The sequence below is a fragment of the Impatiens glandulifera genome, chromosome 3 (assembly GCF_907164915.1).
Source record: "Impatiens glandulifera chromosome 3, dImpGla2.1, whole genome shotgun sequence".
Taxonomy (NCBI): Eukaryota; Viridiplantae; Streptophyta; class Magnoliopsida; order Ericales; family Balsaminaceae; genus Impatiens; species Impatiens glandulifera.
In genome coordinates, this window is record NC_061864.1 from 7,084,605 (window position 1) to 7,109,379 (window position 24,775).

Consider the following 24,775-nt stretch of genomic DNA (forward strand, 5'->3'; position numbering starts at 1 on the left):
TGATCTATTTGATACAAATTTCTCTAAATTATTTATACATTAGATTTTTTTTTTATTCCTTATAAAATGATATAAATTATTTGTTAAAACTAAAAGAAACATTACAAATTAATTTTAAAAGATAAAAATATTTCAAATAGTCATAATAATTTAAAAAAATAAAGTTCAAATCTAAACATTAATTATGTTTTATTAATTCAAGATACCATTATATTAATATTATATTAATATATTTATAGTGATGATAGTGTTTTATGGTTACTTAGACACGTGTCATTGCATTCAAGATAAGAGTTTTTTTTAGATTTTAACTAAGTTTTATTTAAAAAAAAAATTGTTGGATAAAAAGTAGGAAAAAATTAATTTTTAAAATTTGAAGACTAATTTGTCCATTAGATGATAGGGTGTATGTGAGAGAATGATGGTTTAGAGAAAGTGGATAAAATTAGAGGACAATTTTGGTATTTAAATGATAAAATTATTTGATTTGATGGTTGATAAAATATTTGGGTTTTGAGATAAAAACTGAGTTTTATCTCAAAAACTTTTTCATCAAACAAGACCTTAGTGTTTCCTGATAGTATTTTATAGGTAGATGTATCCAACTAAAAAAACTTAAATGTATAAAAAGAAAAATAAATCAAAGAATAAGGGAGGTGATGCTTCATTTTGTATATATGTGTTCATTAATGAGTGAGATACATGCTCTACATTGTGCTGATAACATTGAAATTAGCCCGTGTTTGATGGTTAAATGCATCGCGACTCATTCATCATTTGACACGTGTCAATTATTTTATATTTTTGCAAATTAACCCACTTAAAAACTTAAACCAAACATGGTTGACTCCTAAACCAAACCATAGTTTGACTCTATTTTTACATTAGATTTTTTAGAATAATTTGTTAGAGTAGAAATGTGTTCTAATTTATGAGGTGAATCTTTTCATTGCCGCCGTTCGACTTTGGACAATATGAAAATAATTGATCAGCCGCGATTGGAAAAGATCGGCGACGATGTCAATCTTCGACGTCGGCGACAAAGAAGATCCACGAAGAAGATCTACGGTATTTTAAAAGAAAATTAGATTAGAACAAACTTTTACACTAATAAATTACCCTAAAAAAATATAATGTGAAAATAGAGTCAACCATGGTTGGGTTTAAGTTTTAATTTGAGTCAATATGTTTAAAAAAATAACTGATACAACCAATTCCTATTTTCGACATTTACTATTATTACGTCCCGATGCGAAGAAGAACTTAATAGCATTAGTAGCGGAAGCTCTTCCTGGTCCTCGTCAATTAAGTTGCCTGGTCTGCCAATGCTCTGTAAAGACGACCTTCCATCATTCATTGTCGGATATGGCAACAATGCTGACAATTTGGTTATTGAATTAGTCAGAGAGCATCTTCAGATCCTTGAATCCGAGGAAGGCCCGCCTGCAAAAGTTCTAATTAACACCTGCGAGATACTTGAAACAAAGTCTCTGAAAGAAATCACAAGGTTCAATCTGATACCAATCGCTTTTCTGGACGGACATGATGACTACCCATCAGACAAATTGAGTTCGGCGGGGACATGATAACTGAAATTCTACAGATCACATGGACTGGCTCGATTCAAAAACAAAGGGATTCGGTTGTGTACGCATCCTTTGGAAGCTACTCACCTCTGTTCGGTGCCGCAGATTAAGAAAATAGCCAAAGGGTTAGTAATTAGTCAGCGGCCATTCTTATGGGTGATCGAGCCGCCGACACCCATAAAGAGGAGTTCATCTTGTTGAGTTTAGATTAGGGGTGCGCAAACAGGTAAACCCAACCCGTATTACCCAACACATATTCAACCCAAATTAAATTTACCAACTCATAACTCAACCCATATTATTTACTAATATGGATTGGGTATGTGTTGGGTTGGGTATAGGTTGGATAACCAAAATTATTATTTTTTTATTTTTCATTTAACATTTATTTGACTTATTTAACACATTTTTAATTCATTTAACACGTTTTGACATTTTAACACGTTTTTCATGTTTTTGACACGTTTAACACATTTTTTACGTTTTTCACACGTTTTTGACACGTTTAACACGTTTAACATATTTTTGACACGTTTAACACATTTTTGACACGTTTAACACGTTTTCATGTTTTTGGTATGTTTAACACGATTAACACGTTTTGACACATTTTTCACGATGATGACACATTTAACATGTTTTGACATGTTTTTCACATTTTTAGCACGTCTAACACGTTTTGACACATTTAACATTTTTTCACGTTTTTCACGTTTTTCACATTTTTAACATGTTTAACACGTTTTTAACATTTTTATCACATTTTCACACGTTTTTCAAGTTTTTCCTATTTTTGGCACGTTTAACACATTCTGACATGTTTTTCACGTTTTTAGCACGTTCAACACGTTTTGACACGTTTAACATATTTTTTCACGTTTTTCACATTCTTGACACGTTAAACACGTTTTTAACATTTTTAACACATTTTCACACGTTTTTCACATTTTAGCACGTTTTGGCACGTTTAACACGTTTTAACACATTTAACACGTTTTCCACATTTTTGGCACATTTTGACACGTTTAACACGTTTTTGACACGTTTAATATGTTTTTCACATTTTTGACACGTTTAATACATTTTTACACAATTAATGGGCCAAACGTGAAAAACGTGTTAAACGTGCCTAAAATGTGAAAATGTGTTAAATGTGCCAAAAGCATGAAAACGTGTTAAACATGTCAAAAACGTGTTAAACGTACCAAAAACGTGTTAAAACTTGTCAAAACGTGTTAACGTGCAAAAATCATGTTAAACATGTCAAAAATATATTTAATGTGCAAACACGTGTTAACGTGCAAAAAATTCATGTTAAACATGTCAAAAATATGTTTAATGTGCAAACACGTGTTAAACGTGTTAAAATGTCAAAAACGTATTAAACATTCCAAAAACGTATTAAATGTGTAAAAAATTTGAAAAACGTGTTAAATGTACCAAAACATGTTAAATGTGCTAAAAATATGTTGAATGAGCCAAAAACGTATTAAACGTGTTCAACATTTCAAAAATGTGTTAAACGTCCCAAAAATGGGGAAAACGTGTTAACATGTGAAAAACGTGTTAAATATGTCAAAACCGTGTTAATAATGCCAAAAACGTGAAAAACATGTTAAACGTGTGAAAAATATGTTATAATGTCAAAAACGTGTTAAACGTGCCAAAAATGTGAAAACTATGTTAACGTGCCAAAAACGTGAAAACCGTGTTAACGTGCCAAAAACGTGAAAACCGTGTTAACGTGCCAAAAACGTGAAAACCGTGTTAACGTGTCAAAAATGTGAAAACCGTGTTAAACTTATCAAAAATGTGTTAGCGTGTTAAATATGTCAAAAACATGTTAAATGTGCCAAAACGTGAAAAACGTGTTAAACTTGTCAAAAACGTGTTAAACGTATTAAACATGTCAAAAACATGTTAAACGTGACAAAACGTGAAAAATATGTTATTAGTGTGAAAACGTGTTAAATATGTCGAAAACGTGTTAAACGTGCCAAAAACGTAAAAACGTGTTAAACAAGTAAAAAACGTGTTATAAGTGTGAAAACGTGTTAAAAGTATTAAAAACGTGTGAAAAACGTGTTAAACGTGTGAAAAACGTGTTAAATGTGTTCGACTTAAAGTTGAAAGATGATTAGTTTATATTGGATTAATAATAGAGAATTAAATTAAATTTATATAATTTGGATAATTTGGGTAACCCTAACCCAACTCAAATTAAATCCAACCCATACTCAACCCAACCCAAATTAACCAACCCGAATTAATATTTTGGGTTAGGATTGGGTTTGGGTAAACCCAAATTATGCCCCCTAGTTTAGATCTTGAATTGGAGAAATTGGGGAAGATTGTTGGTTGGTGTTCACAGATGGAGGTTCTGTCTAATCCGTCTTTGGGTTGTTTTGTAAGTCATTGTGGATGGCATGGAACTCTAGTTTGGAGAGTTGAGAAGGATAATGATGATGGCATTGTGAAAGGTGATGAGTTGAAGAAATGGTGATGAAACTAGGAGATGCAGGGGAGGAGAATGAAAAAAAAAAAAAAAAGAAGAAGAAGAAGAATGCTGATAAGTGGAGAGTGATGATTCGGGAAGCTGGAAAACATGGCGGCCGGCCAATCTCATTTGAACTTTAATGCTTTTTTTGAAAGCTAAGATTCATCAAACCACTCTCAAAATATTATCATGATTTATTTTTAAGATTAAGGCAAGCCGCGTATTTTTTAAATCAGTATATATAATGAAAATTTTATGTCGTGTAGGGGGAGATCAAATTAAAACAAAACAATGATAAAAACACACTACTTGTGAAGTCAATTATAAAATTAGTAAATTATATTTCAAACATATATCAAGAAAAAAGTTTATAATAATAGTATTATAAATAATACCAATCGAAAATAATTATTATTAAATTATTTTATGTTAATAGTCTCACACAATTAAAAAAAATGAATATTATTTGAGCAACAATAAATTAAAGTTAGCGTTTTCCTCCATCCCCGACTTCAAACCCGATTTAAATTACTCAAATTCCATCCTCATATGCCCGACAAATATAATATATATATGCGGTAGGTTACCAATTACCATCCTAAGTGAGAGGCTGAAAATTGGAGGAACGGAGGTTAGCAATAAAATGAGTGAGTTTAACTCTTTCATAACTACTTATTCGAAATCTAGATCCTGATTTGTTAACTTGACATGTGGGTTTTTCTTCAAGAACTTCTAGTTCTTGATTTTTTTAATTAATTTTGGATATGCATGTTTCTGATACAAATTAATATATTGTTTCCTGTCATATGAGTTGCCTCTCACCATTAAGTTTATTTTTTCCATCACTTCAAAGATCATTTGTCAAAGAGCAGAAGGAACTTGATAAAAACTTCAAAATTATTTAACCAAATTAGAATCTGAAAATTTTAAAAGTAAAATGATCAAAATAAGAATATTTTCTGAACCGATCGATGGATGCTCTCTGTTACAATATTTGATTATTGATCATATGGACATAATCATTATATAATCTATAAAGTGGTTAAGAGAAGTCTTTCATCATAATTTGACATATTTTGCTAACTAATTGGACTGACAACTGTTAATTAATTAGCCCATTACATTATATGTATTTGTTTATATATTACATACTTATAACCAATTACAAATTTAAGCCAGACCTCACTAGCTAGCTAGTTGATTTGATTCAAGGCCACTATTTTAAAATAATAAAAATAAAAAAACTCACAATGGGAAGAAATATTTTAAAATATAATATATAAACTTTTATATAAATTTAATTTTTACAACAAATTGTTGAACCTTTCGCACCCCCAATGCATGGCCAGTTTTGGGTAATGTTAGAGGTTGGATTTTTTTTTAAGACTTGTGTTTTTTAAATTGAATAACACATCATTATATTTTAATTAATGGATTTGTAGCTATGAATGTTAAATACTCACATTTATTTTAGACCTTTATTTGAGTATAAATAGGTATGAATAAAATGTTTGTCAATATATGAATTAATTCGCGGATCAAAAGTTTATATACAAAATATATATATACACAAAATTATAAATTGAATTCAACCACATAATTGATTAAATAGTTAAAGTGTTAAAAACCCAAAATCGAGACCACTGTCCCAATCTCTATTGGTGCAAATTTGAAAATAAGTTTAAATGACAATGATGATGATATATGTTGGTACGAATTCGAGAATTGGTTTAAACTTTGTAGTGATGAAGACACATTATCATTATAATAACTTATATTAATTTTATAATTTAATGTTATACACAAAAACACTCTAATTAACCACATTTTTTCTACTTTTATTTTAAAATACTTGCATTGACGTGTCTATATATCGCTGCTGCTTAATTCAAAATAAATCTAATATTAAAAAAAATAAAAAACAAGGATGACTTGCCAATAAATTAAGAATTTTATAATTATCTCCCTACTGGTTCAATAAATCATCATTACAAAATCTGAATCATGAACTTTAAATAAGAATTATTTATAAATTGAGTTCTTAAAATGAAAGATTAAATTAATATAATCAATATCAAATTAACAGACCTACTCCACTTTTCAGAATGTGGAGATCGATCATATAAAGATCAACTATATATTCAAAACCATTATTATTTATAAGAGAAAATTAACGAGGTTGAAGTTGATATTCTCAATGTATATAGGTTTTATTTACTAATTATTATCAGTAATCCTAATTATAACAATAATAATATATACTATTGGGATGAGGAGCGAAACCCTAGATCGGATCCAAGATTGATCAACATTTGATGCCTTTTGGTGCTTTTCGGTTGATGTTAATTTTGATTTCTTTGAATTAAGGAATATATATATAATCCATGCATGGTTTTCTCTTTTCTCAATGGATATCCGATATTTTATCTATTTTGTTTCCAAGACAAATAATTTTAGGATCTATAGTCCTGTCGTTTTTGTTCTAATTATTTTGTTTAAAGTGTCATATTTTGTGTTATGTATAGTACTTAATTGTTCTAGATGAAACTTAATTGAAAAAATGTCTTATTAAATAAAAAGAATTAAAAAGCTGAAAAATAAAAGTAAGGATTATATTTGAGACTTTTAAGAATATCAAAACGAAACATTATTTACTTTATAAAAAAAAGTAAGCTGAAAATTGATAGATACTTGTATAAGTTACATTCACTAACTAGCTAATAAAGAAAAATAGACCAAAAAATTAAATTAGTAATTAATGATTCAAAGGTGAGAAATGAAATTATTTTGAAAATAAAGTTTTCAATGAAGGGGAGGGAGGGAGGGAGGGCTAAGTCTTCTGCTAGACTTTGAAAAAACAACAAATTCACACCCCCGGCCCCTCTCTTGGGTTTGAGAATTCATGACCAAGGACCAAGTCCTATTTAATTTCCTTATTTGCTATCTTCTTCCTCTTCTATTTTCGGTCCAATGTTCTCCATATTTTGATTTTCTTTCTTTCTTTCTTTGTACCGTGTTTGAGATACCACCAAAACTTTGAACTCTTTATCTCTCTAGTTCTATCTCATATACATATATATATAACTTCATTTGTTTTGTTCAAATTAACCTAGGATTAAGTCCACACATACATTAATTAGCAGATCCAAACCCAACCCACAAATAGAAATAAATTAGGTAAACTAAACACATATGGAAGTCATATCATCGATTGTCCTTCACGGATGCAAGATAGCCAGAGAGCTTGAGATGAGCCTCCCCAATATTATACTAACCAACCAGCACCCATCCCTTCAGCTAATCAACTCATGTCAAGACATTATTAGGGTTTTCACCACCGCCCGCGACCACCTACTCGCATCCCAACCCTCCACCTCTTACGTCGCCATGTATACTCATCATCACGCTGGGATACTGCCTCTACCGCCGCCACCGCAACAGCCGCCATTAATGGATCAGGGTAATAATATTAATCTTATTGGAGAGGACTCATGTCCAATGTTGGACGTGCCTAATTCCTCCAGGGCTACTGGATCATCTTTGCAGAGGACAAGAACAAGGTACATACATACTTACTCACCACCATTAATGTCGTCGAACCTTAATTAATTCATTATACATGCATTATAATATAATTAATACAAAACTATTATTTTATTTATTAATTTAGTCTATACCATGTCGTAATTTATTAATTACTTAACTACATTATATATAAATTATTATTTTTTAAATAAAAAATTAATTAAAGCAAACCCCAACTTTCAGCCAAAATGACTTAAGGTCAACTTCAACCTTCTTTTTGTCACTATTAACCTTTCTTAGCTCATGATGAATGATCAAAGTCTAAACTTGGTCAAATCAACAATGAAGTTGTTGTTGATCATGTCATTAATATTATTTGAATTGATCAATCTGGTCAATATCTAATTTGAATTTTATTCTTTTTAATTATCAAAATGTATTTTTACTTAATTTTGAGTTTATATGTACATTTCTCATATATTCAATTTTTGTGTATCTTAATATGTCTAATGATCAATCTTCTTCAACATTGTATCAATATCGATCTTGAAATGATAATTACTAGCTAGCCACGCACTAAACATTGAGATCATACTTATTAATTCAAATATATATATGACAAGGATCATTTTACATTTTTTGCTATGCAATTATTATATGGGTAATTGGAAAATGATATTATTCAAATCATTAATAATAACTTAATTATATTTGTTGGCTAATTAATCATGAATCAATAATTGTAGGAAGAGCGATGGGGATAGAGTTACGGTAATGGTGCCGGCACCTCAGTTTGGGAACACGGAGATTCCGCCGGAAGATGGTTATACTTGGAGAAAGTACGGTCAGAAGGAAATTTACGGCTCTAGATTTCCAAGGTCCAATTAATAATTAGTAACACTATACCATTTTCTAACTTATATAATAGACATTTATTTAATCACGTTATGTTATGTTATTGTACTATATATAGAAGTTATTATAGATGCACCCATCAAAAGCTGTACAACTGCCTGGCCAAGAAACAAGTACAAAGGACGGACTCTAACCCACTTATGTACGAGGTTATCTATCGCACCCAACACACCTGTCACATGTCCTCAACCGCTCCAACTCCCGCAACTGCTTCGTCTTCAGACCCACCAGCTCCGCCTCACGTGCCGGTGGAATCCCAACCCGCTAGCTGGTTATCTATGGACATTAATAGGCCTTCTGGAGGAGAAGGCCCGAGTACCTTCGTGATGTGTCCAAACCCTAATATTGGCAGTGAGTTGGGCTTGGGTTTTGTTGTTGGGCCAACCGACAGTACCACCACCACCACCACCACCACCACCGCCACCACCACAACCGTTTGCCCTACCATAAGGTACCCTAGGGAGGTGGACACGATGGATTACTACCAAGGGTTGGTAGATTTAGCCGATGGCATGATAAATTCCGGGGAAAGTACTGGCGCCAGCAATAACATGGACCTCATATTTCCTTCAATTGATCATGATAACAAGTGGGAGGCTCGGGACAAGAAATAAAACTGATCATTCATTTATCTTAATTCACATCAAAAGGAATGCCATACCTAATTAATTAATTAGTATAATTAGGAACCATATATATATATATATGGCTCTTCTTTCATATCATTATATATGATTCTCGTTATTTTCTTCAACTTGATTAAATATTGTTTTTGTTAGTCATCAATTCATATCGTTAATTTGTAATAAGTTGTTTGATTAATTCATTTTAACTAACTAGCTAGCTAGCTATATTCTAGCTAGGTATTACCGCATTTATATATAGTTTGTGGACACATATGATTTTTTTATATGTTAAGAATCTCCAAACAGTTTATATCATGCCCATTATTGCTAACAGTATTAAGTTCTAAATGGAGAATTCAAATTAAGAATGTCGATCAGTAAAGACTTTCCATTTTACATAGCATGCAACAACAAGTGACACAAATATATTGATGACGGTAAATATAAATATACTAGACTCGCCACAAAAAATCAATTTGATACAGAGTACGGAGTACCGTTACATTACCTAGCTAGAGGAAAATGAAAATTTACAAGGGTAAGAAGGCATTATATAAATATAACCTAGAGTGAATAATTTGTTATCTCTTCAAACTCAAAATTATCATTAAAATCAGAAAAAGAACAGTTGGTGAAGCCATTGAAGACGTTTTGATTCTGATCAAAATATCCCAAGCCATCCGTTTTGTAATTCCTAAACAACGCCGACGACGAAGACTCAATCTGAGCAAAATCATTCCACGCAACTGAATCAACCGGGTCCTGGCACAGGTCACTGATCATAGTCTCTTCTTTAACCTCTTCCTTCACGGGTAAATTATAATTGGCATGAGCTTGCTGCAGCTTACTAGTTGGAGTGGCGTTATAGGTCTCGAAACTAACAAATTGACAGTTAGACTCGCCAGGACCAACATCGCATGCGAACAAACCCTGATCAAAGGAAGGGCTCGTGGTGGTGGTTGTGCACGAGTGACGGCCGATGTAGATGATCTTGTACCGGACTGGTTCGTCGTGCATCATTTGGATCTGTTTGAGAGCTTTGCACCCTTGATCATACTTATGAGTGCACCTAAAGTAGCACCTGCATGCAAACAACCACAATAATTTAATTCAAATTAACATTATATGTTACATGAAAATTAGATAATCAGTCATTTAATTAGAGATAACCCAAATGTTAATTTGTTTCAAATCATGATTGGTACCTTGGGAAATTGGAATTAAGGATTTCCTTTTGCCCATATTTCCTCCATGCATACCCATCTTCCATTGTTGAAGATACCTTCTGCCATGATTCTTCACTCTTCCTGCAATTTTATTATTAATCAATTAATAATAATAATAATAATAGAATTAATTGTAAAATAATGATTTTTAAAGAAATGTACTATAAAGTTATAAATTGATTGATCACAAATATTTGGACTTTTGAAGCAATTATTTGCTGTTCTCTCATTTTATGTGTACGTAGTGATAGCTAGTTATTTGTTATTTACATACCCTCCAAACAACGAGGAGGAAATTGACGTGCTTGGATTGGAATCATTGGATGTATATATTTAAATAAAATATTATCTATATTAAAAAGATAAGTCAAAATTAGAGGTTAAAAATTATGTTCAAAAGCAAATAGATACAAATGTTGCAAAACAAATTCAGATTTTCAAAAAAGACTTTTAATCTAACATAGTTATATCTCTAAAGGGAAATAATGATTGGAATAAATAAAACATGTGCATCCTTTCTAATAGGAGAAAAAGCATTATTGAATGGTTACACGTTACAAGACGGGGGAATCTCTAAATAGATAGGCAAAGAATTATTAAAAAAAAAAAAATCAGTGACATGTAATTGTGTTAAAGTTGACTCACATAATTCGAGCCAGTTTGATTTGATGTTGAGTTTTTTTTTTTTTTATAGGGCATACCATTTTTTTCTAAAGAAATCTCAATAAAAACCCTAAATATCCCAAAACATTGAACAAACATACAACCTATTATCAATTAACATTGAGTATTATATAGTTAGTTAATCACAACTTAATTTCTCCCTGTCAATATTATATATATATAATTATCAGATAAAAATGTGTTTAAAAAAAATAATTTGAAAATGGTATTGTGTGTAGAGAGAGAAAGAGTTGTACGATCGATGTGAAGAATCTCACCGTCTCTTATAACAACCTCGTCGATCCTTAACTGTAGGCGGTGGTTTACTGGTGACGTCGGAGATCATGGATTTCCGGTCAAGGGTAGTATCGGAAATTTGGCTCTCTTTGGCGTCGGGATTCAGCATGGAAATAACACTAGTAAAGGATCTCGAGATTCCGGCGACCAATTCCTTGGTGGATTCGGAGTCGGACCCATCACTTCCCAAACGGTGCTGGAGAAAATTCTTGAGCCGGATCAAGGAATCCTTACCCTTGATCAGCTCCTCGATCGCTCTTTCCCGGCAACCTCCGCCACCTCCGCCGTGATTCTCCGTCCAAGGAGAGTCCATCGCCGCCGGCAGATAGGATAGGAAAGGAGAGAGAGAGAGAGAGAGAGAGAAGGAAAAAGGTAGATAGATTTGACGGGGAGGAGATGGAGAATATGAATAAATGTGAGGAGAGAGAAAAGTGATGAAGGAGAGAGCTATGTAGATGAGAGGAAAATAGAAGGAAGTGGTTATGAATTGAAAGGAAATTCAAGGGAAATTACTCTTATGTATATACTTTTATATTTATGACGAATGTTATGTGACGAACATGTGCTGATGTAATATTTAATCTCCTTTCATCTTATATCTTGTTCGTTTTAAGCTTTTAATAAATCGATCAATTCAATTATTTCTTCTTTTTTATATATATTTTACTTATTTACTAAAAACATATTCTTGAAATAACCCAAAATCAAATAAGATATAAGATCTAAGTGATTTAGGATTAGTTTCATCCACCTTATTCATTAAGCTTTATTAGATTTATTAACATTATTTTTAAACATTTTGTGTGTTAATTATTTTAATTGTGATTTTTTTTTGAGTTAATTATCATTAATTCAAATATACGGTGTTACATATATATAAAAAATTAAATTACTAAATAACGTTAAAAAAATTATAACAACTATTTTGAGCGGCAATAAAAATTGCCCCTTTGACCGAGGGTCGATAAATAATGCCGAAAAATGTTATATAAAGTGATAATTGATCATCTACATATATAATAAAAAAAAAAAAAGTAAGAAACTCATAAAAATAATGAGAGAATACATATAGGAGATCTTCTAAAAAGATTCATTTCAATAATTATTTATTGGAAAAATATTAAAAAACAATTCAAGATATGATAATTAATTACATCTTCTTTGCTGCTAGGAGGAAAATGGACACGAAACGGATAAATAATCACCAAACAATTCTTGAAAATATTTTTTGAATTATAAAAATTCGGGATGAAAAATTGGATCCGCCAGATATCACATCAAACAAACATAATATCAACTCAAATCTTTATAAAAAATTAGTGATGAAAAATAAAATTACTTTTCCTAGTTAAGAAGGTAGGAAAAAAATGATATTATTACTTATCTAGAGATTTTTTAGAGAGAAGATTTTTTTAATAATTATGAATTTAGATTAGAAACTTAATTTGACTAAACATAAATTTATATATTTATTGACATTTTTTAATTTAAGCTCAAACTCAAATCCAGATTGAGATCAAAATGCGAAGAATTAATATCAATTTAAAAGTGCAAAGTTTAAGAGATTGAATTTACTTATCCAAACAAGGCGTTAACTGTTTTTTCTTTTTAATTTCGGGCTCCACCGGAGGACAAAACTCTCCTTGTTTGATAGTTAGGCCTTGTTTGATATAGTGTTGTTTAAAAATAAATTAATTTGTTTGATGTTGTGTTGTTTAAAAAGGAATTTAATATTTTATAGTTTACGGATAATTTGAATGAAGAGATGAAAAAAATTGTTTGATGTAAATTAAATTATTTGGATAGATTAAATGAAATAATTCTATTACTTAACTAATATTTTAAAATATTATAAAAATTAAAATAAATTGTAGTTTATAGATAATTTGAATGAAGAGATAAAAAGAAGAAGTTATATTTGATGATAATGAATTTTAAAATATTTCACTATGAACAGAACGTGTATCCTCACTAATATTGTGATATAATGGCATTCTTTTATAGAAGAAAAAAAAGTCATAATTTTTCTTAATAGAGTTTATCTCTCATTTTTAACTTAAAAGACATAAAATTCAAACTGATTTTTTTTTTTTTATATTAGAGGTGTCAGGTGTGTAAATGGTTAAACAATAAACATTCCCAATATATACAAATTAAAAAATAATAATTGTATGAGATGAATCTTGATCGCGTCAAATTAATTTATTGGGGGGTCTACATGTTCTTGAAGCTGTCACATTGATAAGAAAATAAAAGAAAACTAACAAACAAACTTAAAGCTGCCCCGCCAGCCGAATCAAACATAGCCTTTCTTTGAATCTAAATTCCTTTTGTAATTCAAGTGGATTATTATTAAATACATATACAAATAGTTGATATTTTTGACTTGTCAATAATTTTTAAAATTAATTAGAGAATAAAACAATATAAGTAATTTTTAAGGGAATCAATAAATGTGAATTACTTAAATAACGTTCTAATAAGCCCTCCACTTACTTAGTGTATTACTAATTAGGTAAATCAATACATTTAAACAACTATATATATTTGACATTTAGTCCTAGTCGAGTGATATAATCCTACTAGTATTTATGGGTGATAAAAGATTATTAGATTGTCTTTCTGTCATATAAATTTGTGCTAGTACAAACATGGGCTATATATGATATAATTAATAATAAAAGAAAATTAGGAAAGGAAAAGGAAAAAGCTAATGTGAAAATGAGAAGTTGTTGTGATAATTAAGGGTGGGTAGAAAAAAAGGGAAATAATAAAAATAATAATAATATAGTACTAGTGAAAAAGAAAGAAAAAACAAAGTGAGGAAAAAGGGGCAATTAACATGATGAAATGTGGAATTTCATGAAAAAGATAAGAAAGCCTGACCACATCCAGTGGACATTTTATTACTTTATTTGAAAAAGGTTAGGGATTATATATTACTTTAAAAAATCTTTGTATTTTTTGGGATAGAATTGACAAATTTTGGGAAATGATAGATGAATTCAAAAAATGAATTATAGGAGTCCTTGTAGATGTGTTGTGACTTGTGAGGAGGTGGATACAATATCTCACATGTTTAATGTTTTTTATATTATAAAAGAATGATATTTTGAAACATGATTATATTAAATGTGTGATGTCTAAGTCGATCGTCGCTGTTAAAAAGTTTGGATAAAAACTACGAGTTTAGTTGGATTGCGTTGACGAATCTTTATCCCGATTATCTTTTAGTAGTGGACCATTTGATTCGAAATGAATCATAATACGTTCAATAATCGCATTTGACCAATACGTTTACTCCAACATCGTTATTATTATGATGATAATGGATGTCTCATCAGGAAAACCATTAGAGACGGTCGATGAATTCATTTATTTTCTAGAATATCTTCAAGCTTTTTAACACTAGTTTTTATGTTCATTTGATGGTGAGTATTTTAATTTATGTTTTTTATTTTTATTTCTAAAATAGTTAACACATTGCTTTTTTTTACCACTAAATATAAACCGCTCTCATTTATATCTTATTACATCACGCAAACTTAAAAAAGAAACAAAAATTAATTAATTGAAGAGGTTCTTTTACTTTTAAGAAAAAGACAGTCCCCACTTATGAACACATTGCATTACAATGCCAATACTATATGAATTTATATCTAGCCAATAATAGGACTCTCCGATTTTCTAATTTGACCCCAACCACTAGAAGATGAGACAACATCACCAACCCCCATTAGAATTCAAACGGTTTTTAATCTAACAATAGAGGGAAAGAAGCCTTGAGCCGAGAATCAATCACGTCCCTCACATTTCCACTTTTGACAATGATGATACTTTTCAAGCTTTAAAAGCACTCATCACCACCAATTCAATGGAAGAATTTGACCCTGCTTTGATTGAAAGATGCCCATAAAAGTCAGGTGAGCACTAGAACCTTTCCACACATCACACCACAACTAACTAACGATGAATCAACTTATAAGACATCCATAGAAGAAGCAGAACTCAGCGTTCAAAAAAAAATACGTACCTCACTTATAGGTTATTCTTCTCACGGTATCAAATACTATTTGGATATTAAAATCATGATATCAACACATCCTTTTTGACAATCTCTATTTAGAGTTTGTCACTCTGCCTAATCCTAAAAAAAAAATATGAATTAGGTACAAGCTAAATGATTAATATAAAATAATTTCTCTCTAAACTTGAAAAGAAATAGTAAAAAAAATGGTTAGAGCAACATAAAACCCCCTTAAACATAAGTGGAGCAATAAATATTTTGAATTAAAATGCATATTTCTAATATTAAAAAAAAACATTATTAAGATTAGACAAGTTGAGCTTATTTAGAAATACATGTTCGTTTTAAATAAATGTAATTGTAATATTCAATCTCAATGAAAAATTAATCATGAAATTGTATCTGATTGGTTTCATAACAAACAAACAAAATTGTATTTGGGAGTCATACTAACTTTATTATATTCATAATAAATATTTTTTATTTTTAAATTTATAAAAATAATTCAAATTGACAAAAGTTAATACTTAACAAACAAATGATTATAAAAAAATATAACTTTTTCAACTATGAACATATAGTTATATTCTTTTAAAGAGCCATGTTAGTTTTATTATTATTATTATTATTATTATTATTAGTTTAGTGCTCTTTTGTTTTATCTCTATGTTTTTGAGAATATATATATATAATTTTGACTTTATATAATATTTTTTGACATTACTTACTGATAAAGACAAAATTTTCACTATCGTTCAATATATTTAGATAAAATTTATTTGACATCACTTAATTGATTTGTCTACATGTTCTACTCTATCACCCTACGTTACGAAATTCAAACAAGTTTGCGTGAGGAATCGCTCAAAATAATTGGTAGGATGGTTGAATATTTTTTATTATAATTTTCATTTTATAAATTTGTCATACAACATATAAATTTTCATTCAATTATTTTGATTATTAAGTTTTATATGTAATATTTTATTTAAATTAATAAGAATTAATTCCTTATAAAAAAAAGTTAAATATAAAATGTTTATTTAAATTGGATGATTTTTTTTTGCACTTCAATGGAATTAAAGATTAAGAAAAAATGGGATTAAAGATAAAAGAAAAGCCAAATTAAGGGTACACACAATGTTGTACCTACCAAAATTTAGAAGTCAATCCACGAGCAAGATCTTTCTTGTAAGAGGGCAGGACAGTGAGGATAAGTATTAGAGAGCCCCTCTAATGAGGAAATAATTTTATTTTATTTTATTTTATTTTATTTTATTTTATTTTATTTTATTTTATTTCATTTTATTTCGTATATGTCAACTCAACTCGGCCTCCTTGCATTACTTTATAGATGGTTGTATTAAAATATTGCCACTCGCCCATCATACACTATAATTTATATTATAATATTTGTAATTACAGTACATTTGATAAGTAGTCTCCCTTTTGAGGTGCCCAAAGGGGCAAGCCACATACATAGTTGTGGAATCACATTACTATTATTATCTCATGTTAAGGATATATTAATTATATTTTGTACTAAATACTATTACATTTCTCACATCTTCAACTACTCTTTGACTAGGGTCTTGTTTCTCTTCTTCCATCTTATTAAATACTTCAACTTGTTTATTTAACTTAAACAATATTGCACTTAATCATTTCATTAAAACACATTTATAACTGAATTTAACAACCTTTATAGTTGGTTAATTTTATATAAAATTATCATACACAACATCATATATTCATATACACGAAACTACATTACACTACACACCATTAGTTCTTCCTAAACAACTATTATAATATTTTAAAACGGAGACCGAAAATAGAGTTAATGACATAAATTTATCAATTTTTTTTAAAATTAAACTAAAAATAATACGTGGGTGAAGAAAATTGAACCTAAAGAAAATAATATTATTTAAAAAAGATTGAAGTATACTAAAAACCTTGTTATATAATATTAGCTACATAGATATGTCCCTAATGATTTTGAATTATAATCGTACTCTCAACTACCAAGTAAGATCATTAATGAATTAGATTTTGTTGGATAAAACAAATAAAAACGTATTCAATTCGTAAAAATATCTTACAAGTTTAAGTAAAAAAAATCTAATTTATTATTTTTAAAAAATGGTTTAAATAATATATATATATATATATATATATATATATATATATATATATATATTCATAGTTAAATGACTAATATTATTTAAAAACAATCATATTTTCCTATAAATTTCAAAATTGCTTCTTAGCAAAATAATAATAATAATTAAGTTTGCTTAATACTTTGAGGGTCTATTTTAGATTACGTATAAGAAATAAGAAAAATAGATTAAATCATTTATTATCTTGATCTATCTTTGTTCTATTTTGTTTACTATAGCACACCATATTTGTTTTGACTAGGTAGGTAACATGACATATCTCTATAGAAGTTGTATTAGATTTAATTTGTTTTTTTATTACTTACCATTTGTCTGCGTTTGATTCAAAATATATATAATTTAAACTTAGAATATTGTAAATATAATAATAATATTTTAATAGTTATAATAAAAAGTGATTTAATTGAATAATTGAGAAAAGATTTGATTTAGGCAGTTATATGAACATTACATATCTGAGTTATTATTTCAATTATTTTTAGTGGACTATTTGATTGTTTAATTATATCATTCATATTGCTATTTTATGACGTTTTTTGAGATTCGTTCTGAAAAATCAGAAGAGTTTATCGATAAATTAATCGTTTTTCTCGAATACTTTGTCGTTTTGGTTAAACAATATTTATAATTTTTAATAGACCTTTTTAAAATAAAAAAAAATCATTTAATATTATTTTTTTTTGAAAGTTATTCACTTAAATAAATTATTAGATTAAGTAAATTTGTAATTAATTTTTTTAATACAATAAAAAAATTTCGCTTAAAATAAATAAGCCCACATATCGACCCTGACCCGGTGGAAACCGACCCGTTGGTGTTTTAATTTTGACTGATTTATCCGAGTGGAAGTCGGGTCGGAGTCGGTTTGGAACTATCTCCCTCTATCGTCCTTTTCACAACAATAGGACTTTGCTCACCCATCCATCCAGATTCCAGGCCAAGGTTAACGAGCTAGGGTTTGGTTCCTTTCACAATTTTCTGAAATCGTAACTAGATAGAGCAATGGCAGGATCAGGATTTCTCAAGTTTCTCAGCCCTGCCCGCCGTCCTCAACCTGCCGAAATTCAGGCAGTCACCATGTGGGGTGTCACCGCCGGAACCACTGCTCTTTGGATCGTCCAGGTTTTTCTCTATTTTTCTCTCTATCTCGCACACATACACGCTCTAACATAGACGATACATGCCCCAACATGAATCTGGATCTGCAGATTAAGTCACATCAAAGGCGCAATTAATATTTATCATATTTATGGGTTCCGTCTATTTTTTCTGTTTACCTGGAATCTGATGATACTCGATGTTCTCGAATCGTTTTATTATGTTGATGCTAATGAATTAAATGAAAGCACCATTTCTAGATAATCATTTTCTGTTGAATTTCTTTTTGTCGAATGTCATATCCTTATGGAGTATCTCAAGCTCCCGATGGGATATTGATCATCTCTACATGTTTGCGTCTGCTTTACATTGGTTTCTTCATTTGAGATGTCAAAGCAATGTTATTTAAGTCAAATCTGGTTAAATATGGGCCAATTATCTTGCGAATGATCAATGCCTTAGGCCAGTGAATCCAGTGTTGTCGCTCTTATGCTGGTGAAATAAATTGTCCTAGTTGTTGTGGATCTGCATCATCTAAGCTTGTTTGGTGCTGCTTGGTTTTATGTATGAGCTTTTGGTTGGATCATAGTTAGATAAATCTTGCTAGTTGTATTTGGTAGGTGGCCTTATTTTGCTTTGCTAGACTACTGTTAGTGGCTGCAGAAGTTCAACTTCTGCTACAAGCCCTCTATCTATCTCCACGCGATGTGAAATAGATTTCTTCGCTATAAGCATGTTCTGTCTATACAGAAATTATGCACTGTTATATGAAAATATTTGCTTTTATTGAGATTCAATAAGTGAATGTCGCAACTTAATTAGTTACAGGCCTTAAAGGTGAGAGAAGTTGACACTTTGCCTTCAAGAGAAGCTTTCATTCATTATAGGAAGTTCCTAAAACATATCTGACCTTTAGCTAAGAATTTCAAATTTAGCTTCTTAGGGGCGTGAGATGAATTCATCGTGAAGGAATGGAAAAAGTGTTAACATTTAAAGGAGTTTGGGTGGATGGATGATAAAGGAAGCATACCCTAAAAATCAGGGCTATGAATTTGAGTTGAGATATGTGATAATTACTAATGTTGTTTCTCTCTCCACCATTGAATGCTCTGCTAAGTTCTCTCCTTCTATTGGTTATCAACCATGATTTGGGCAGGCCAAGGCAATGGCATATGCGAGGCTACTATCGTGGAGAATTTTGGGCATGTCAACAAAGATTATTCTCGTGGTTTTGTTTTTCTTTCTCATGAGTGAGCGAGACCACATGTTGTTAATGATCTATTTCTTAATCTAATGGCACTGGTGCATAGAATCTAGGGGTTCCGCCACCACTTTAGTTCTAAGATACGCAAACCTTTCACAAATGTATGGGTCTTCCTGCTTTTCATGTAGTTTTGGATGGAGCTGGCATAGGTGCAATTGATGGTCCTCATGATTCACTTGGGAGGTGAAGGCATTGGAGGTTAGCGGATCAACATTTAGGTGTCCATTCAAAAAATTTCATGCTTGCAAAATAAGATCCTCTCTGAGTTACTTATTTTTGTGTGATACCTTGTGGAAATGCTTAATATAGCAGTGAAATGTTTATATCGATTGTTTTTCTACTCGAGTTATCATATCCTTTTATGAATTTTCCATGATCTGTTTGGAGAAATAGGTTCAATATTATCTCTGGATTTCAGTAAGTTATTATGTTAGGAGGACCTTTGTGGCTAATGCCCATAACCCTAGTTGGAGAGGTGAAAGTGATAGCATTATCAATCTAGAAATCCATTGATTAAAAATAAAAGGGTAAAAGAGCATTGGCACATTACATGTTTTTGTCAAATTGAATATTTGTGGAAAAAAATATGATTTATTGATGGTGAAGTAAAATGGTCCCTTTGCTGTAATATCTTAATATGCCTACCTACTCTTTCGGGTCAGTGGTAAGACAAGGTTTTATTGAAAATGAAAGGACATCTTGCAAGGGTATGTTTGGTTTAACATGTTTGAAAGTGTTGAGGGGTCTTCTCATATTAAAAGGACCATAAGGTCTAGTATGATGGTTCATGAATTTGTTAGCATCATATGTTTCTTTTTTTATTTCAAGGGATATGTCTTTAACATTTGAATTTGTTATGGGTTGTGTCAAATGTTTAAAGAAAGCTTCACAAGTTATTTTAATGATGTTTTGATTATTCTAACAATAGTTAAGGAATTTTATTGGAAAACAAAAAGGGAGTTGATTACTCTAGTTTAATGATGTTTGATAGGGAGTACTACTAAGAATCGTCATTAGAGATGGCTATGGTTGTTAACCTGTTTCAAAGGTTTGTTAGTGAAGTTGAATGTAATGCCTTTGTTTACCCTGATGTCGGTTGGATTCCCACAAGATGTTGAGATAGGATGTTAGGCCCATAGAAGTTGTATATAATATTTCTTGGGTTTAATATTGATGGTGATTTGAATAAGGGTGGTGATATGTTCTCCAAGGTAATGAAGGTACTAAAAAAGAAACAATCATTATCAAATTGGTGTTAATGCCCTCAAAAAGCTTGAACACATTATTGTAAGAATGAGAGAAAATGTTATAGCAAATAACATTTTGGCATAATTAATATTTGCGTGTGTTTGAGCTTGAGTGAGGTGGAGGCTGAACGGTTAAGAGTGTAATGGTTGTAGGCTTCTTGCATCCTTTTTTGGATGATATTGAGATGCATTGGTGGATGACTAGGCATGGATCCAAGTTTATTTGGATATATCCATGTTGGTGTTTGGAGCTCAAAGGAGATTGACGTTTTCTTTGTTGTAATTTTGTTTCACACATTCATGGAGGCTATCTGACCTAATTCAACGTCTCTTCTTCCTCTTCCCCCCACTCCCTTTCTCATACCTTTGGAGAGTTGTGTTGGTAAAAAGTCACATGGCTTTTTAATATTTTTGTAGAAGACAAGGGGTTATGTATTTGAGGAATATTCCTAGAAATTATATGAAACTTTTGTATGCAAAACTCATCGGAAAATTGAAAACGTCAATTTGTATAAGTTCTAAAGTATTAAAAATCCTACTTTATTCATTACTTTTGGCTCACAAAAATGATTAAAAGTCTTACATTTTATTTTATTTGCGAGGAAAGGTGGCTTGTAGACTATTACTTTTCTTGTGTACTTGCTTACTTACATAATAGAATGAAGGACCATTGAAGTATTTTTTAGAGAATACATCTTGATCTAATCAAATTGCATGCTCACTCTAGTTTACTTGGTTCATTTAATCTCACTCTAACCAATTGAACCCAAAATATTGCCTCACACCCAAAAAAAAGGTGAACGAGAAGAAACTAAACCAAAAGAAAGAAAAGATATTCTGTAGCATGCATTTGGTTAGACAAAAAATTATTCTATGAAATACTTGATATGTTCTCTTTCATTTGGTTAGCGAGAAAGTCACAGAAATTGCCAAAACTAAAGGGTAAAGTCGAAATCTGGACTATAATTAACAATCACTTACATGGAAAAGTTTTCAGTTTTGATTCTTTTTTATGTGAATTATGTTGGAATATGTTTGCATCCTATGAATAATCCCTTGTTTAGGTAGGAAACATTGCATGTTACTGTTAGTTCTTCTCCCTTTTGGCAATGCTTTGCAAAATATATGTATCCTTGTTCTTTACCCTGTTATACTCTGGCTAGTAAACGTTTCGTGAACAACCCATCCAGAATTAGCATCTTGATGAAGATACGTTTAATGATGTTTCACATATCTCTGCACTAGTAGGATAAGTTGTTTATGCTTGTCTAATATTTTGCAGCCATTTGACTGGATAAGGAAAACATTTTTCGAGAAACCCGAGCCTGAAGTGAAGTGATTATTGTAAAACCCCAGCAGCAGCAGGAGGTAAAAACCAACCATTGATATTCGTTTGATTGAAGATTGGGTCTTAATTAAAAGTTGAGTTCAATAATGGAGATTGATTTATTTCCTGTTGTTTCAGCACACACTGATGAATAATGAATTAATGTTATATAACCCTTTTTTTTTATGTGATTTTGAATGAAACATAAAACAATCAGTTTGATATTATGGGGGACCACATGATGAGATAAGAGGGAGGTAATCTTGTAATGTGACCGACCATATGGGTTGGTTGTCCAGACACTCTGGTCCAAACCTAGCGATTGTCAAGATATGAAAAGGGATATTATATACAGTTGCTCAGCCAATGGCTTTTACATTAGGGCATTAGGCCAATGAAAAGGCCGAAACTAGCTCATTGATGAAGTGTACTGTAATTGCAGTCTTGTCTGTTTTTATTTTGTGTTGTTGGACTTAGGGATCAAAATCCATACTATTCTATGTCATTTCACTATCAATCATACACCAATAAATAAATAAATAAAGCCAGCTAATCCTATAAACACACACAGAGAAATATGCCTGTTTATCTATTTTAAGTGTATGCTAATCTGGTGTGTTCATAATGTTACGGACTTCATATCATGAAGTAGAATATTTTTCAGATACAAAAAAAATTATTGAAACTTAACTATATGATCCTCGGCCGTACCGTGTCATGGTACAATTGTGTTAGATTTAGGTCACATTGTTGTTTTTGCTTCAAGCTCAAAAATTGCCATTTAGAAAATTACAAAATCATGAACAAAAAGGTGACAGAACACATAAAAATTTAGTTATGAATAATCTCACTTAAAAAGAAGAAGATAAAAGCATGCCTGCCTGCCTTTGTCAACTTCTCAATGATGAAGATCTTACATTCAAATACATACCCTTAAGCTTAAAATGATCGAACCTTGTGTGTAAAAAAGGTTCGATTTAAGGAAAGGAGACGAACACATGTTTGTTGATTAATCTTGGTCTTCACTAACATGACTACTACTCTCAGTCCAGTTGTTAATGGCTTTTGAAACTGCCCATTTCACCATTTGGGCATCCATTATTTCTTCATTTTCTTCATTACCCTGCAGCAAATTAACATTCAAACAAAGTCATCAACTTATAACTTTTCGTAGTGGCTTCAAAAGAGAACATCCTAAGTGTAGATATCTTACAACTCCAATGACTTCCAACTGAAAGTTATTTGTACAAGAAGCCCTAGCTTGAAGAACATTAAGCCCTATGTCCTCAAAAGCTTCTAGTACCGACACAAGCAGCCCCTGACAGCTTTCCTCGGAGCATACACGAACTAGAAAACCCTTCTCTAAGGTGTTGACAGTTACCTGTTCATTTTTATAATTAAGAAATTAAGAAAATCATATATATATACATATATATATATATATGAGTTAGCAACTTCATAAGAAGCGTAACTATTTATAAAAGATAAACATTTGGTATATACTTATTACCATTGGGTATGGGTTTTGGTGATAATTAGTGGTGGAAGTGCAACCAGTACTGTTCATGATGCCTTCACTTAGGGTTTCGACCTTGTGCTTCAAATCCTTAATGTATTTTGCTGCGCCCATGACGATGGAGGTTTTATTCCCCTGCCCAGAATAAAAGAATTAATTAATTGATTGAAACCTAGATTATTTATATGAAATTAAAAAAAAGAAAGTGAAATAGCTAGAAATGAATGAATGCTAACTGTAGTAGTAGAGTTTGTAATGGAACCAAGTAGTTGCAGGTGGTTTTGATCATGCAGCCGTCCTCTCTTGATCATCTTCATCTTCTCCCTAGAAACCATTTTCTCTTGATCAAGATTCAACTTCATTAGCTAAATAAATGGATTCATATATATATATATACATACAACATCATCTACTTTGTTTGCTTCCTCTATTCACGTTTTTTACTTACCAAAAAGAATCTTATCTTGTCAATTGCAAGTGGTGAAATTGACATTATATTTTGGGTATTTTTATTTGGTTTTTCTGATTTTATTATTTTTGTGATTAATTGACATTATAATTACACCCCGAAAGGGAAAGGATAATACGGTAAAAGTGAGAAAATAACAAGGGAAGAGAGTGACATGCATGCATATATATAGTGAGCTCGTGATTGTATATGCATATCATGGGCTGATGGTATTTTGTACATATGTGATTATATATTATTTATAATTCTACACGGGATACATATACATACATACATAATATATGTAAAAAGAGATAACCTAGCTAG

The 24,775-nt window shown here is 30.7% G+C and overlaps 3 protein-coding genes and 1 long non-coding RNA gene across 4 annotated transcripts; 2 read left to right on the top strand and 2 right to left on the bottom strand.

Annotated features, from left to right (window-relative positions):
- The first annotated feature begins 7,275 nt into the window (after positions 1 to 7,275).
- Positions 7,276 to 9,137, top strand: LOC124929609 (WRKY transcription factor 55). The gene is made up of 3 exons (XM_047470015.1): positions 7,276 to 7,643; positions 8,355 to 8,486; positions 8,582 to 9,137. The coding sequence occupies exons 1-3, from the start codon at positions 7,276 to 7,278 to the stop codon at positions 9,135 to 9,137; spliced, it is 1,056 nt and encodes a 351-aa protein (XP_047325971.1).
- A 348-nt stretch (positions 9,138 to 9,485) lies between these two features.
- LOC124932003 (WRKY DNA-binding transcription factor 70-like) lies at positions 9,486 to 11,805 on the bottom strand. Its single transcript, XM_047472596.1, has 3 exons — positions 11,317 to 11,805; positions 10,355 to 10,456; positions 9,486 to 10,230 (listed from the first exon to the last, which is right to left on the bottom strand). Exons 1-3 carry the CDS (start codon positions 11,646 to 11,648, stop codon positions 9,714 to 9,716), a joined length of 951 nt encoding a protein of 316 aa, XP_047328552.1. The 5' UTR covers positions 11,649 to 11,805; the 3' UTR covers positions 9,486 to 9,713.
- A 6,653-nt stretch (positions 11,806 to 18,458) lies between these two features.
- LOC124928789 lies at positions 18,459 to 22,708 on the top strand. Its single transcript, XR_007098591.1, has 2 exons — positions 18,459 to 18,670; positions 22,440 to 22,708. It is a non-coding gene; the product is annotated as an uncharacterized LOC124928789 (long non-coding RNA).
- A 533-nt stretch (positions 22,709 to 23,241) lies between these two features.
- Positions 23,242 to 24,364, bottom strand: LOC124933025. Its single transcript, XM_047473748.1, has 4 exons — positions 24,237 to 24,364; positions 23,995 to 24,135; positions 23,698 to 23,865; positions 23,242 to 23,607 (listed from the first exon to the last, which is right to left on the bottom strand). Exons 1-4 carry the CDS (start codon positions 24,360 to 24,362, stop codon positions 23,494 to 23,496), a joined length of 549 nt encoding a protein of 182 aa, XP_047329704.1. The 5' UTR covers positions 24,363 to 24,364; the 3' UTR covers positions 23,242 to 23,493.
- Positions 24,365 to 24,775: the final 411 nt, after the last annotated feature.

Excerpts from the sequence above, each read along its gene's own strand:
- LOC124933025 (XM_047473748.1), bottom strand. The coding sequence starts at position 24,362 with ATGAAGTTGAATCTTGATCAAGAGAAAATGGTTTCTAGGGAGAAGATG. Across the intron at positions 24,136-24,236 it reads TTACAAACTCTACTACTACA|GGGAATAAAACCTCCATCGT; the intron begins GTTAGCATTCAT and ends TATTCTGGGCAG. Across the intron at positions 23,608-23,697 it reads AGTTGGAAGTCATTGGAGTT|GGTAATGAAGAAAATGAAGA; the intron begins GTAAGATATCTA and ends AATTTGCTGCAG.
- LOC124932003 (XM_047472596.1), bottom strand. The coding sequence starts at position 11,648 with ATGGACTCTCCTTGGACGGAGAATCACGGCGGAGGTGGCGGAGGTTGC. Across the intron at positions 10,457-11,316 it reads CGAGGTTGTTATAAGAGACG|GAAGAGTGAAGAATCATGGC; the intron begins GTGAGATTCTTC and ends ATAAAATTGCAG. Across the intron at positions 10,231-10,354 it reads CTTAATTCCAATTTCCCAAG|GTGCTACTTTAGGTGCACTC; the intron begins GTACCAATCATG and ends GTTTGCATGCAG.
- LOC124929609 (XM_047470015.1), top strand. The coding sequence starts at position 7,276 with ATGGAAGTCATATCATCGATTGTCCTTCACGGATGCAAGATAGCCAGA. Across the intron at positions 7,644-8,354 it reads TTGCAGAGGACAAGAACAAG|GAAGAGCGATGGGGATAGAG; the intron begins GTACATACATAC and ends CAATAATTGTAG. Across the intron at positions 8,487-8,581 it reads TACGGCTCTAGATTTCCAAG|AAGTTATTATAGATGCACCC; the intron begins GTCCAATTAATA and ends TACTATATATAG.